Source organism: Mesoplodon mirus, assembly GCF_964341445.2.
Source record: "Mesoplodon mirus genome assembly, chromosome: 17".
Taxonomy (NCBI): Eukaryota; Metazoa; Chordata; class Mammalia; order Artiodactyla; family Ziphiidae; genus Mesoplodon; species Mesoplodon mirus.
The window spans coordinates 76,217,457-76,231,567 of record NC_138993.1 but is presented as its reverse complement, the minus strand read 5'-3'; the positions used below and the strand labels follow the sequence as shown (position 1 = coordinate 76,231,567).

General features: G+C 48.5%; 1 protein-coding gene across 1 annotated transcript in view; it reads right to left on the bottom strand.

Annotated features, from left to right (window-relative positions):
* COL4A2 (collagen type IV alpha 2 chain) overlaps window positions 1–14,111 on the bottom strand; it is a 178,402-nt gene that overhangs the window by 39,180 nt on the left and 125,111 nt on the right. Inside the window, exons 12-20 of the mRNA XM_082602472.1 lie at window positions 13,575–13,616; window positions 11,732–11,827; window positions 10,026–10,061; window positions 9,397–9,447; window positions 8,222–8,266; window positions 6,119–6,172; window positions 5,142–5,208; window positions 1,073–1,183; window positions 444–593 (exon numbers count right to left, since the gene is read on the bottom strand). Coding sequence (XP_082458598.1) covers window positions 444–593; window positions 1,073–1,183; window positions 5,142–5,208; window positions 6,119–6,172; window positions 8,222–8,266; window positions 9,397–9,447; window positions 10,026–10,061; window positions 11,732–11,827; window positions 13,575–13,616 — 652 coding nt within the window. The remainder of the gene's footprint in view (window positions 1–443; window positions 594–1,072; window positions 1,184–5,141; window positions 5,209–6,118; window positions 6,173–8,221; window positions 8,267–9,396; window positions 9,448–10,025; window positions 10,062–11,731; window positions 11,828–13,574; window positions 13,617–14,111) is intronic.

Sequence of the window (14,111 nt, the reverse complement as noted above, 5' to 3'; positions counted from 1 at the left end):
AAGATGAGCCACGGCTGCATCAGAACCTGGAAACTCAGTTTTGTGCCCGACAGCATGAGGGTCCAGACGCCGTGCCTGTCCAGTCTGTAGACTCTCAGCATCTTCCGTCTGGGCCCCGCCAAGGGCTGCTATGTCCCATTACAGGCGGTGCAGCCACTCCTGGCGTGAAGCATCGTCACCCGTTCAGCTGTAGCTCTGGCTCCTCGGGGGCCCAGAAGGCAGATCACCAAGTCTGCCTATCGCGTTGGTTAACCCAGGGGGGAGGCTGTATGTCAGGGCGGGCCTTTCCTGCCTGCACCCCAGAGCGCCCGCCACACTCTCACACTGTCCGCTGCCTAGTTCACGGAATTATTTACAAGAAAATCCCAAGTGAAAATCCAGCCGGGGCCAGGCTCCTTTGTCCGGACACTGGTACGACCTCCCTTGAGTTTCCCTCCACTTACCGTCTGGGCCAGGTGGTCCCGGGAACCCTGGGGGACCTCGGAGCCCTGGCTTTCCGTCAGCTCCCGGGGGACCAGGGTACAGGGCGGGGATGCCCTGCTCTCCTGTGAAGCCTTTGGGTCCCATCTCGCCTGGTAAGCCTCTCTTCTCATCTGAAAATCCAACAGGAATCACAGCAGCGTGAGACCTCTGAGATTTATCCGCTGTGCTGCTGTTCCCGCCCCGGGAGGCCTCCAGCTGGGCTAGTGGTTTACAGTCCAGTCAGTGACTTAAAGGGCAATGCCGCTGGTATATTTCATCACTATCTTTACACTTGAAAAAGCCCCTCTCCTTGCCCCCAAACGACGGACCGAGAGTTGTTATAACACTGGACGATGCCTGTGCTCTTCCCGGCCAAGTGACAGAATCACGTGAGGTATCGTCAGCAGCGCCTCCGACCCAGTGAGGGAGTCACTGTCACAGGTGTGTGGTTCTGTGATGACAGCCCAACACGTATTCGAGATGCATTAGAGCTGCTGGGCCAGCCTATGAGACAGAGTGCTGACTGGGGGGCTGTGCAGCCAGCGAGGGGCGGGGGTTTGTGTGAGACCCGAGGGGACGTCTCAGTTTCGATGCCGCGGAAGCACGTTACCGTCATCTCTGATGGACGTGCCAGGCAGGCCTGGCAAGCCGGGGCTTCCAGGCTCCCCCTGGGCTCCTGGGTCTCCGGGGGCTCCATGGAATCCTGGGTCCCCTCTGGCACCTGGAACCAAGACAGGCCCCACATTATGAGCAAGACTGTTGTCCAGGACTCAAGGCAGATGTTCACTTTTTCGCTGAATGTGTATTTACTGATATCCTGTCCATCGCACGAGGCCGGCGGTGTTTCATCTATGGTGGCCCCTGCTTTCAAGGAGCTCATTTCCAACCAAGGAGGACTGATAAAAGATCCCTGCAAATGTTCTAAAACAAGAGAGGAACAGAACGCCAGAAAGATACAGAGAGGTTTCAAAGGAGGGGAGGATGATTTGGGGGGAAATCTGACACTGAGGGACCACAGAGGACGAGAAGAATAGAAGCGGACAGTAGTTTTGAGCTCTTGACTGTGCAGACTCAGCGTTACACACTCGGCTGACATTCGATTCCCGTAAAAGCGCGTGTGCAGATAGTGTTACAGCCCCGATGTCACAGACGGGTGAGGCTTCATGAGAAGGTGAGCTGACAGCTGATGGAGATAAGGGGAGGGGAGGCCGCCCACAGGGGACATCAGCCCAAGTGAAGCAGGTGACCACCGAGCAGGACACCTGGGGGGGCCGGAAAACGGGTGGACAGCGTCGTGGAAAATCAGGCTGCATGACCGCCGAGCCAGCGGGAATGAAGAATGAACGAGACGATTTGGACCCTCCTGCACCAGGCACCATGGGGGGAGCTGGGGGGGCGACGGGGGCCACCTCGCTCTGAACCCCTCTTCCCCTGAGCCCCAGCTCTTGCCCGGATCAGCTTTTCATTGCTATTTGCTGGATGAATGGTAGACGTGAAGATTCTTACAGACCTTTTCCCTAACTAAACAAATGCCAAGGGGCTTTGCTACGCTCCCTGGCTGTGTAAATAGCAACCTTTTAGTGCATAGCATGTTTTTCTGGTCTACAACTGGGAAAGTGGAGAGAATGTGATGTTTCATGGTACACGGATGAGTAATTGTTAGGAGAGATCACATCACTATGTGATCTTTAATTTTTTAATCTTAGGAGAAAGTCCTTAAGATAAGAAGGGACTCGTTGGGCCTCATGCTAGACGTGTTTGTAAGGGGTGGAACGTGTGAGTCTGGGTCCCTGTGCTGGGCTTGGCTGCCTGCAGAGGGGACGCAGGGCTGGGCTCTGGAACAGGGGTGGCCCGGGTCTGAGTCCTGCTCCTTTGCTTGCTACATACCTGATCTGGGGCGAGTTACCCAACGTCTCCGTGCCTCAATTTCTCCATCAGTACAGTGCGGCCAATGCCAGCCCCCATCTCAAAGGGTCTTTACAAGGAGTAAATCAACGGACCGGTGCCAATTAGAACAACTTACTTCACTGCCTGGCGTGTGCTCAGTAAGCACCATACAAATGTTAGCCATTACCATGACTGAATAAAAAGAGACAAAATAAAGCTGAAAACCACAGATCTTCTCGAGTGTTCGGGAAAAGAGCAAGATCACTTTTTAGTTATATTGCAATCATTTTTTTCAGTGCAAAGCTCTTCTAATCCTTTGCGTTTTGACAAGCTCCCGCAATGCTGCCTGGTGAGATGTACATGTATTTTCCTCTTTTCCATGACAGAATCTGCTCATGAGTCAACCTCTCACTCCAAGGAGCCCTGGAGCTTGGTCAGCCTTCCAGCTCACCCAGGACGCGGGAACTCTGCTCTCACAGGCAAGGAGGGTGGCTGCTGCCTTTCTCACCTGCACTCGGGGAAAAGGAAATGTGACCACCCACTGTCCCGGTGTGGTTTCCGGGAACGCAGGGTGGTGAGGGGAACTGAATGCATTCCAGGCTCTCAGTCAGGGAGCTTTCTGATGAGTGCAAAAGAGACATCACCAATGTTAAGTTTAAAACCTGTGTTCCCAATATCACCTCACACATGTCAGAATGGCCATCATCAAAAAGTCTACAACAAATGTGGGCAAAGATGTGGAGAAAAGGGAACCCTCCTACGCCGTTGGTGGGAAGGTAAATTGATGCAACCACTATGGAGAACAGCATGGAGGTTTCTCAAAAAACTAAAAATAGAGATACCATATGACCCAGCAATTCCACACCTGGGTATATATTCAAAAAAACAAAGCACACTAATTCAAAAAGACACATGTACCCCAGTGTTCACTGTGGCGCTATTTACAATAGTCAAGGTACAGAAGCAACCCAAGTGCCCATCAACAGACTGATGGATAAAGAAGATGTGGTACATATATACAATGGAGCACTACTCAGCCATAAAAAAGAATGAAATAATGCCATTTGCAGCAACATGGATGGACTTGGAGGGCATTATGCTATGTGAAATAAGTCAGACCGAGAAAGACAAATACTGTATGATATCACTTATATATGGAATCTAAAATATACGACCGACTAGTGAATATAACAAAAAAGAAGCAGAGACACAGATCTAGAGAACAAACCAGTGGTTACTAGTGGGGAGAGGGAAGGGAGGAGGGGCAAGATAGGGATAGGGGGACAAAAGGGTTATTGAGGGACTATATGAAATCATGTGTGTGAAACTTTTGAAAATTGTAAAGCACTATAGAATTTAAAGAATCTTTCATTCAATAAAAAAAAAATTTTCAAAAAGTGGGTTGCAAAATAAAAAAAAATTAAGTTCCCGAAGTCTCAAAGACATGATTTCCATTTCACCAAAATCACCAACAGTGAGTCAACCTCATGTCGGGTCCCTGGGGTTTCTGGCTTGGCAGACGTGTTGGGCTCCCCAGAGAAGGACGGGAAGCTGGCTCCACAGTGGTGTGGACTCCCCGGTTTGAGTTTATTTGAAATAGACTCATCGATGGTTTGATGTCACCCTGGAGAGAGACCTCTAGGGGACCCCACCTGGCCTTGGCCTTGGTCTTGCTCTGTCTACAGTTTCCCCATCGTTGGATGAAGACATGCAAAGGTATTAAACCAGCAGATGGTTCACACCTAAGCAGGAAGGTTAGTCCCTGACCCCTGGACATAGCTAACAGGATGAGACACATGACCTACTGGGTACAGGAAGGAAACATTAGAGCATCTTCATTTAAAAAAAAATCTCACCCTTTAAAATCCCTATCTGATGTACATGTTTTAGCACATGCAGTATTCAGTCATTCAGGTAAACATTTACTGAGCAACTACCATGTGCCTGGACTGTTCTAGAATTGAGGATACAGTAGGGACCACACAGGCTAAAATCTCTGACCTCAGGGAACGTCCTGTATCATGGATAAATTATCCATAAATAAATATTCATACTATGATTTGGAGGCGTGCTGAAAACACTTTTTTTTTAAACCTAGAAGGACGCACATTCAAAAAGGTTCACAGACCATTGCTCGAAGCTCAGAACTAGAATTATATTTAAATAGATCGTGCCGATGGGAGGCTGAGCTAAACTAACAAGGACGGCACAAGCCACGACACGTGCAGAATCCCTCACTGACACTCAGGGGTCAACTGTGACCGTGGGATCATCTTCCTGTACGAGCTCAGGTGCAAATGCCTGGAGGTTTAGTTCTTTGAAGTTTAAAAGGCTGTGACTGTTTCCAAATTATGGACTATATCAATTCCAGGCTCCGGACCGGTGAGCAGGGGGTGTAAGCATCTTGGTGCGTTTGGACCAGAAACCAGTGAAGTGGCTGGGACAGCGCCCATGGAGGCCTGGCGGGCACGAGGGCTGGGTTTCTATGGTGATGCTGCAGGTGGCAGAACCAGAACCTGCACAAGGTGTGTTGAAATGAAAGCCTTTCCCAGCGGAGGAAAGTGGTGAGTGCTCTCTCAGCCAGAGGCAAACTGGGGGTCTCTCCGGGACACCCCGCTTAAGCCACGAGGGAGGGAGGGTCCACAAGACTGAGATTCCCCAACGTTTAAGTGCTAAACATTAACACGTAAACACTTCTTTTTTTGCTTTGTTTTGTTTTGCTCAGAAAATCTCACAAGGTCATGGCTCTGTGTCCACAACAGACGAGAAAGCAGGACGAATGGCATACAGACCTTTGGCCAGGGCAGGATGCGGGGAGTAGGCTGGCGGGCCAGCGGGGCCTGGTTCACCCATTTCTCCCTGGAGAAGGAAAAGAGGAAAACAAAAGAACGTGAGGCTGGCTTTTTGGAGTTTTGGACACTACGCCTGTTTCCAAAGAACAGAACTGAAAGTGACCATGAACCCAGTGGAGGCTGTTCTGAGTCACAGAACCATGGATGGTGTCCGGGCTCCACATCCACGATGCTGTGCTGATAAGTCCAGGCATCCCAGCCACCAGCTGGACACACCAGGAGAGAACAGGTGGACCGGTGCCCACCTCACTCTGAGACCCTTGTCAAACTCCGGAAGTGGCCAGGTGACCGCCTTCCTCAGGGCAGACTCCTCTGAGCTGCCCACGGGGCCGAGCTGGGGTGCTGTGACGGCACCTCATCCAATACCATCTGGACGGTGAGACCTAAAATTCCATGAGCTGCCTTGATGTCCCTGAGCCTCACGGGGCCCGGAAGGCCTGACTGTGAGTCCCCCCCAACCTCACCAGCTATGGCCCACCTGGTGGTAGATGCCCCCCAACCCAGCTAGTTCCCCCACCAGCTGGAGCAGCTGCACCCCCCAGTCCTCAACCTCCCTGCCCGCCTGTGGGATTATTCAAACAAGTCAGTCGTGTCCCCCTCGGGAACCAGGGGCCCCTACCCTCTTGTTACTACGGTGCCTGCGTCTCTCTGCCCCCTGGTTCTCTCTGCTCCGGGTGCAGGTCCCCACTGCCACCTCTACGTGGCCCCATATGGCATGCAGCATCCTGAGGCTGAGACACAGGTGACTCATAGGTGAACGTCCACCTCCTCTCTCAACGCCAGGTGTCGTGTGATCAGTTACATGATACAGGATGGAGGAAGCCTCCTTCTCGAACAGGGTGTTTAGGAGGTGATCAGAACACCATCCAAGGGAGATAAGGGAAAGCCATCCCGATTCAAATGAAAACTGAGCCCACCTTGGGTCCTGGGTATCCATCAGGGCCTTGGTAGCCATCCGGTCCTCTGTTTCCCTGCAGGGAAGATGTTTAGTGCTTATTTTTAATCTTTAAAATATAAAGACGTAACCACAATCCATTGTGTCTAATAAAATCAACAATAGTTTGTTAAGATCACCGACTACCCATGCTGTGTTCAATTTCCCCTGATTTTAGTCTCAAACATGTCTTTTTAAAGTTGCTTTGTTTGAATCAGGATTCAAAAAAAGGCAAAATATGACATTTGGTTGATATGTCTCTGAATTTGCCTGTAATTCATAACGGTTTTCTCTTCCTTTCTACTTTGGTACCTTTTGTCGTCGCTGTTGAGGAAACTGGGTCATTTGTACTGTGAACGCCCTGCGTGGTGGACTCGGTCCACTGCATCCTTGTGGAGTTGCGCAACGTGCTCCTTTATCCCCCAGATTTTCTCTAAACTAGTTGTTAGATCTTGGGCCTCCTTAGTCTCAGGTTCATCTTTTTTGAGCAAGATTTGTTCCTGGCGGGTCCCGAGCCCTTCCCACTAAGCCACACGTGCCGACTGCCCCCACTGTTGTGATTTCACGATAGACCAGTGGGGTCGGGCGTTGACAACCTGATCCATCTATTCAAACCTTCTCCCAAGATGGGTTTTGAAAAATTTTAGTTAACACCAACTGGAATCCTTAAACCTTTTCATTTAGAAGTTTTTGCTCTTCACTTGAAAAAAATATCTAATGCTAATAATGATTGCATTCTAATTCTCTTGACCATGGATTGAAAGACAAAGTTTACCCTTATGAGCCCCATCGTACCTGGACAGATATGAAAAGCTTTAAAAAAATCTAGAAATTTATTCCCTCTTGCTAAAGAATATATACAGTAAGCCCCCCCCCCCCACCAAATTCGGAATGCCAATGGGATAAAGTAGGTACGTTATCTGATTATTTTACTGCGTATTTTGAAATCCAGGAGCACGTATGCTGAGTTACATTATTTAGAATGAACTAAGATTAATTTGGTGCTTCCACGTTGGGCCTCTGGTTTAGACGGACTTCCTTTCATCCTAGGTGGAGCTGAAGATTCGAAAGTGAAGGCAAATTTCTCTGATATTAAAAGTGACCTCCTGCTTAGAGGCCATCCCACAAGACAGTCTAGGAGCCCTGACGGAGCTTGGAGTGACTGCGGAGTCGGTGAGCAGGCATCCCGACTGAGCCGTGTCCAGTGCGACATAACCGCCCAGTTCCAACAACGCTACCTGTGCTGACGTGGGACAGCCCCCGAGGAGCGTTGGGTGAAAAACATGAGTGGACGACAGCGGAACGGGATGAAATGTTCATTTTCTCTGGTTAAATTACATGCATGTAAAAATACACGCCCCGCCTGTGCGAGCCCTGATCTGAACACCCACCCCACGTGCACGGGGGTCGCCTCTGGGGAGCGTGCTGGGGGTCTGCGGTGGGCAGGGCTGGCCCACACACTCTCTGCCTGAGTTAGTGAAGACAGCAAATGGTGAAAATAAAGAGATCATTACTTAAAACAATCGATTCCTATGTTTTCTCGCGCATCGGAGCTAGCATTCAGACAATTCTAAGCCTGATGCAGATTTGTAAGACATTTCTCAGCTACCATTTTCTTCCTACAAAAATGGCCAAAAATCTGTCCATAGAACACAGGATAAAAACAACAAACTGGGTCACCACGGAAGGTAAGTGAAGTGCCAAAATGTGAGAGATCAATATATAAAAAATGTGGGAGGACCTGTGGCCGCCACGTTGGCAACCTTCCTACAGGACACACTGGTGGTGACACCGAGGAGGGGGCAGCTGGAAAGCACGGGAGCCGTGGCCGGTGCGGGCCGGGTGACGGGAGGCTCGGAGGGAGAGGACCCCGGGGCCGGCTTGCCAAACCAGAGAAAACGTAAATGAGCTCGCTTACGCTTTGAGAAGGATCTGGGAGGAAGGATTATTTCTGCTACTGTAAGCGTGGGAAAGTTTTAAATGTTTTCTCTGGGGACATTTCTTCTGGGATGCCCCAGTCTTTGTATGTGACCTTTGCAAGGTGTTTCAGGCCTGGAGCAGATTGCATTTCATGTCTCAAACTTACTTTCTGTCCCGGTGAACCTTTCTCACCATCGAAGCCAGGGGCACCCTGGGTTGAACAGAAAACAGAAGTGGTAACAGCTCAGAATATGCAGTGACATTTCCCGGAGCGCATTGTTATGGCACCCGCCGTGGACTAAAGTAAAATACTTTGCTAAGCCAGTATCAAAACCATCTGAAGTCTCCTTTTCTTTCCTAGAGGAGATGGGTCATTTTAGGGACCCTTTCATGGAATGCATCCTGTCCACCACTTAAAGAAATCTGGAGAAATCCATAAACAGTACAGTAAAAACAGTAGAGCCAGAAAGAGGCCTGCACTCCACTGCTCTCAGGATCCTTCGTTCTTACTGTTGGAGATTGTAACACATGTCCTTTGAGTAGCTGTGGCCCCCAAGTGGTCACCACAAGGCCACTGTCTCTCTTCCTGGCTCTGCCCACGTTTCCAGCTCACCTGGGGCTGGGTGTGGCCAGCTGACTGAGCTCTGGCTGATGGAGGGATGTCTGCCCGCGGGCCCAGGAGCGACAGGTGGCCGAGCTTCCTCGGGAGAAGACATCCCACTCCCACTCCTTCCACCCAACCAGGGACATTTTTGTTGGACTCTCAGGGCCACAAGAAATCGACTTCTTCGTTGGAGCCAGCCTACATTTTTGTTACCACTGAGCAATTCAGCCTAATACAAGCAGAAATGTGTCTGAGTTCTGCTCCTGCCCCCGGGCCAGGCGGAGGGGCACAGTATTAAAAACCACAGTTAGCGGGTGACGATGGTGTGTCAGTCAATGCAGGCTCATGATCGTAGCCGACAGATCACGGAGGGGCAGGACGCTGACAGCAGGGGAAGCTTTGTGTCGGAGAGCAAAAGGGGGTGCATGGAAAATCTCTGTACTTTCGGGCCAACTTTGCTGTGATCCTAAGCATAGGGGATTAAGAGGTAGGAACTACTGTGTATAAAATAAGCTATAAGGATACATTGTGCAACACAGGGAATCTAGCCAATATCTTATAATAACTAAGTGGAGTAGAACTTTTGAAAATTGTGAATCACTATACTGTAGATCTATAACATATGACATTGTATCAGTACATCAACTACACTTCAATAAAAAAATTAAAGAAAAATAAAGTCTTTTAAAAAACCAGACAATACAAAGCAAACGGCTGGTGTAGAAGGCATGGTTTACCCGCACTCCTGAAAAGCCCATGATTCCTTCTTCTCCCTTCATGGAAATGCCCTAGGAGAGAACAGAGAGACCTGAGGGCGCCCACACTTCACGCTCTGCCTGCTCAGGGGTCCATTCTTAGTGCCCTGACAGTGGCCGTCCTGCCCCTGTGTCTCTACTCCAGCGTCACACACGGTGGAGTCCTAGGATGTCTGCAGTTGGCCTGGATGGTCATCAACCCAGGATGTCACCTGTCATCGTCACCTAGTGACAACCGGGAGGACTGGGAATACGGGGCAGGCGTGACCCAGATCAGGGAGGGCAGGGCGATTACACGGCTGGACTCCAGCAAGGAAGCCACCACCAAACCCACCCAGACCCTCCATGGCACTTCTTCTTTTTTAAAGGGTTTAGATTCATTTATGAGCTAAGGTGTTGATGAGCTGGTGTTGACTGTGGAATGAAGACATTCTGAAACAGTTTTCTGGAAAACAGCGTAAAAAATGATCATACTTTCTTGCTGTAGACAAATGCATTGGAAACCAGAAGTTGCAGGTTGTTACAACCCAGACACAGTCTATCAGTATGACGGGAACACCGAGAATATGGGAACCACCAGTGAGAAGAAGCATCTTTATTCCTTGACTTACTTTTCTTCCTGGTTCCCCCTCACTTCCTTTTTCACCCTGCGAAGAATATGAAAGACAAGAAATGCTCATTAATTCGAGAACAGTAGTATTTAAAATTTATCAGGATTTATGATATGAGGTGAAAAGTATTTTATAAAACTGTAAATAATGAATATAAATGAATTGTAACAAATGACCCCTAACTTTTGCAGCTTCAACATTCAAGGGGAAAAATGTGCTATTTCTCCTGGATTTTCACAATACGGATGAAACTGTGTGTTATTTTTGGTATGATTGCAAGGCTGTCTCTCTTCTGCCTGTGATTTGCCTTTAGTACCCTCAGTGGCAGGGGGCACACGCCCAGGGGACAGGTCCTAATCATAATATTCATTTGAGTGAAAGATTAGGTGGGTCCTCTGAGGACAAGGCTCCCTGGGAACGTGTTGAAACCAAGCAAGGTCAGCTTTATGTGATAGAGTTTTCCCACTTCTCTTAGCCTAAAATGGGGAAAGAAATGAGGTGACCAGTTGGGTCCTTTCCCCCATCAGTCCTAGGCCAGCACCCAGGATTCCTGCAGGTCAAGACTGCCCCCTGCAGGCTGGCTGGGCCCAGCCCCCGAACCTACCCCCTCCTGGCTGTGGAAAATGAAGGAAATCTGATTCAGATGCTGGAGCATCTCAGCATGGATCAAATCTGCTCTGGCCTCACTCCATCCTGGGCTCCTGTCCTGGAACTGGACAGAGGCTCTACCTTGCTGATGGTCAGGTCACCCCCAGGAGCCAAAGTCCCTCCTGGATCCACCCTGATGGCTCTGTGGAGGCCCCCCTCCTGCTGGTTGTCCAGGGACGTCCTGCTCTGAACTCAACTGGTACATAACCGCCCCGTCTGGCCTCACATCAGCCACCTCCAGGCCACTCTTGTCAACGGTCAAGTGGCTCATAACAGCCACAGCTGCCCAGACTGATTTCTCCCATGGCCGGGGTCCAGCCTGCGCTCTCCTATCCGTGACTCAGCACCCACGCCCCACCTTGACAGATACTTGAGAGACAGGAATCATGTTCTACATTTGGGATCTTTGCTTCGGTTCCCGTGACCTTTTGTGGTGCGTTTCACCCGGGTCTCCACTCTGCAGCCCTATGAGGTCAGTATTCTACCAGGTCAGCGCTTCGGTCTTTTTTAGGCACAAGGGAACCCGAAGGCTTAGGAAGGGTAAGTGGTCTGTCTGAGTGAGTGAGTGGTAGAGAAGGGTGTTGATTTTTATTTAGACTCCAAGAGTATGCTTTTAATCAAACAAAACATTAACAGAAATTATGAGTCAGAAAACTGACTTTGATCCAAAAAGCCCATGATGATGCTCCATGTCGGCAAAACCTACCTAAAAGTAGGTTTTATTTTGCCGAATACAACATTTGTTCAGATCGCCCCACATCCTGGCATTGAGTTGCGCTCCGACCACTAACTATGTCTACACTAGAGACTTAGGACAGATCTGAGATTTTTAAATGGATCTCGTGTTGTTTCAAATTCATCATAATTATTTACAGTGATGTACTGATACACGTGTGTGACTGTGATCAGTGCTTTCACGCGTAATTTGCCCATTTGGTGGTGAGGGCTTTTCCACTTTGAATGTGACTGTTTGAATAAGAGCAAAGAAAGTTACCTTTTTTTCTCCTCCTTTTTTTAGTTCAACTGGGAATACATCAATTTTGCTGAAGTCCCTTTACCTTATATTGCTCTGGGAGGATCACATCATTTTTGGGCCTCTCGACGTAACTGTTGTCTGGTGGGATCCCACCGGGTCCCTGCTGTCCCATGTCGCCCTGTGAATGGTTTAGCAAAGCAGCTGTCTTTAAATTGAAAAGACACCACCAAGGTTGAATAAAAGCACAATCCCACTTCAAACTGCTGTTTTTATCTTTGCGTATTACTTATCACATGCACACCAATTTTATAGTGTTATAATCATAAGATAAAAATCATATATAGAATAAAATAATCGTAAGGTAAAATTATTTGATTGCTACTTGCATTAAGAATCACTTAGAGGGGACTTCCCTGGGGGTGCAGTGGTTAAGAATCCACCTGCCAATGCAGGGGACACGGGTTCAAGCCCTGGTCCGGGAAGATCCCACACGCCGCGGAGCAACTAAGTGTGTGTGCCATAACTACTGAGCCTGTGCTCTAGAGCCCGCGAGCCGCAACTACTGAAGCCCGCATGCCTAGAGCCCGTGCTCCATAACAAGAGAAGCCACCGCAATGAGAAGCCTGCACGCCGCAACAAAGAGTAGCCCCCGTGCACTGCGGCTAGAGAAAGCCCGTGCACAGCAACGAAGACCCAACGCAGCCAAAAATAAAGAAAGAAAGAAAAAAAGAAAAAAGAAAAAAGAAGGAATCACTTAGAATTTATGCATACAAGCTGTTTAGGCTGGTCACAATTTGGGGCTGCATTTGCTTCTGTGGAATTATCTACTTACGATGAATTTCTATACAAGGAAATTACTAGGTCTGGAGGCTAAATGTCTTGGTGGTTCTTGCTATGTGTTATGCTACTGCTTTCTAAGATTGGTACCAAGACATAAGAAATGCCTAAGAAATGAAAGGCCGGTCCAGTTCAACACTACTTCACCAGTTAAGGGGGTTTTTATGTAATAAAGAGCAGCATCTTTAATATATATAATATCTCAGGATTGCTTTAATTAGCTTTTTTATCATTATCAAGAAACGCTTTTGTATGTGATGCACAGGTGGTGAGACCTTCGATCTGTGACATTACTGGCCCACTATCCTTGTGTAATATGCTGATTTCACCTCCAGGAACTAATTGACACAAAAAGGATGCTACTGCCCTTTCTTTTGCTATTTTCACATATAAACTATATAATACAGACTTGAGCTTAGATATCACATAATATGAACAGGAGCAAACTGAGATGATGTATTAGCTGCAGAAGGTGGCACTTCACAGTATATTCTGAATGTCTGCTAATATTACAGCTAAAAAATACCTAAAACTGTTCATCTCCCCTTTACCTATGGGGGCCCTGATGTTTTTATTACTATTTTATTAATACCTGTGGATTACAGACATTAACTTCATTCTCATTCTATCTAATGTGACTATTCTCCTTTCCTGCCTTTGAGCCCAGCCCGAGCCGGCCACGCCCCCTGGTCCCTGAGCCGGCCACGCCCCCAGCCTGAGCTGGCCACGTCCCCTGGTCATGGAGCCGGCCACGTCCCCTGGCCTCTGAGCTGGCTCCGCGTTGTCTGCTGCTCTGCCTTCCTCAATCTCTTCTGGATGCCCCAGGTCAGAGGACACCACAGGGAAATGCCTTTACTTTCTAGCTGCTTAAGACGGCTGAAGTTACGTCTGCGTCAGAGGTCCGGGGCTTTTACAGTCTTACTGATCCATAACCACCACTGGCGCCTGTTTGGTAACCTGACACGTTACAGTGATTGTTTCCTTTGCAAACGGCCTGTTTGCAGAACACCTCAAGATAACAGCATAAAACGAAGACATTAAAATGACCTGTCAGTATTTCCTAATTCGATCTGTTAAGTTTCCTTTACCTTTTCTCCTTTTTCTCCGTAAAAACCAAGTCCTCTGTTGCCCTGAAAGATAAATGGCTTCTGTAAGTTTAAAGTCAATAATCATGGTGAAATAAAAGGATAACTATCCTTGCATAACATTCTGGCTTCAGCTCCCAGGAACTAATATGGACACAAAAGGAGAATTAATGTCTTTTCTTTTGCTATTTCCATATATAAACTGTGTAATAAACATTTGAGTCCATTCCAGGTATCACATAAAATGAACAGGAGCAAATCGGGATGCTGTACCCGTTACAGAGAGTGGCACCAGTTACAGACAGTGGGCTCTCAGCATTCACTAAGATTAAACCTTAACTGACAAAAACGCTGCGGTTCATAGAAATGATAGTGTTTTCATACAGCCGTGCTTTTAAGAAATTTGTATTTTGTACTTTAAGCAAAACCTCAAAAATAGTGGACAAAGGGGCTTCCCTGGTGGCGCAGTGGTTGAGAGTCCGCCTGCCGATGCAGGGGACGCAGGTTCGTGCCCCGGTCCGGGAGGATCCCACGTGCCGT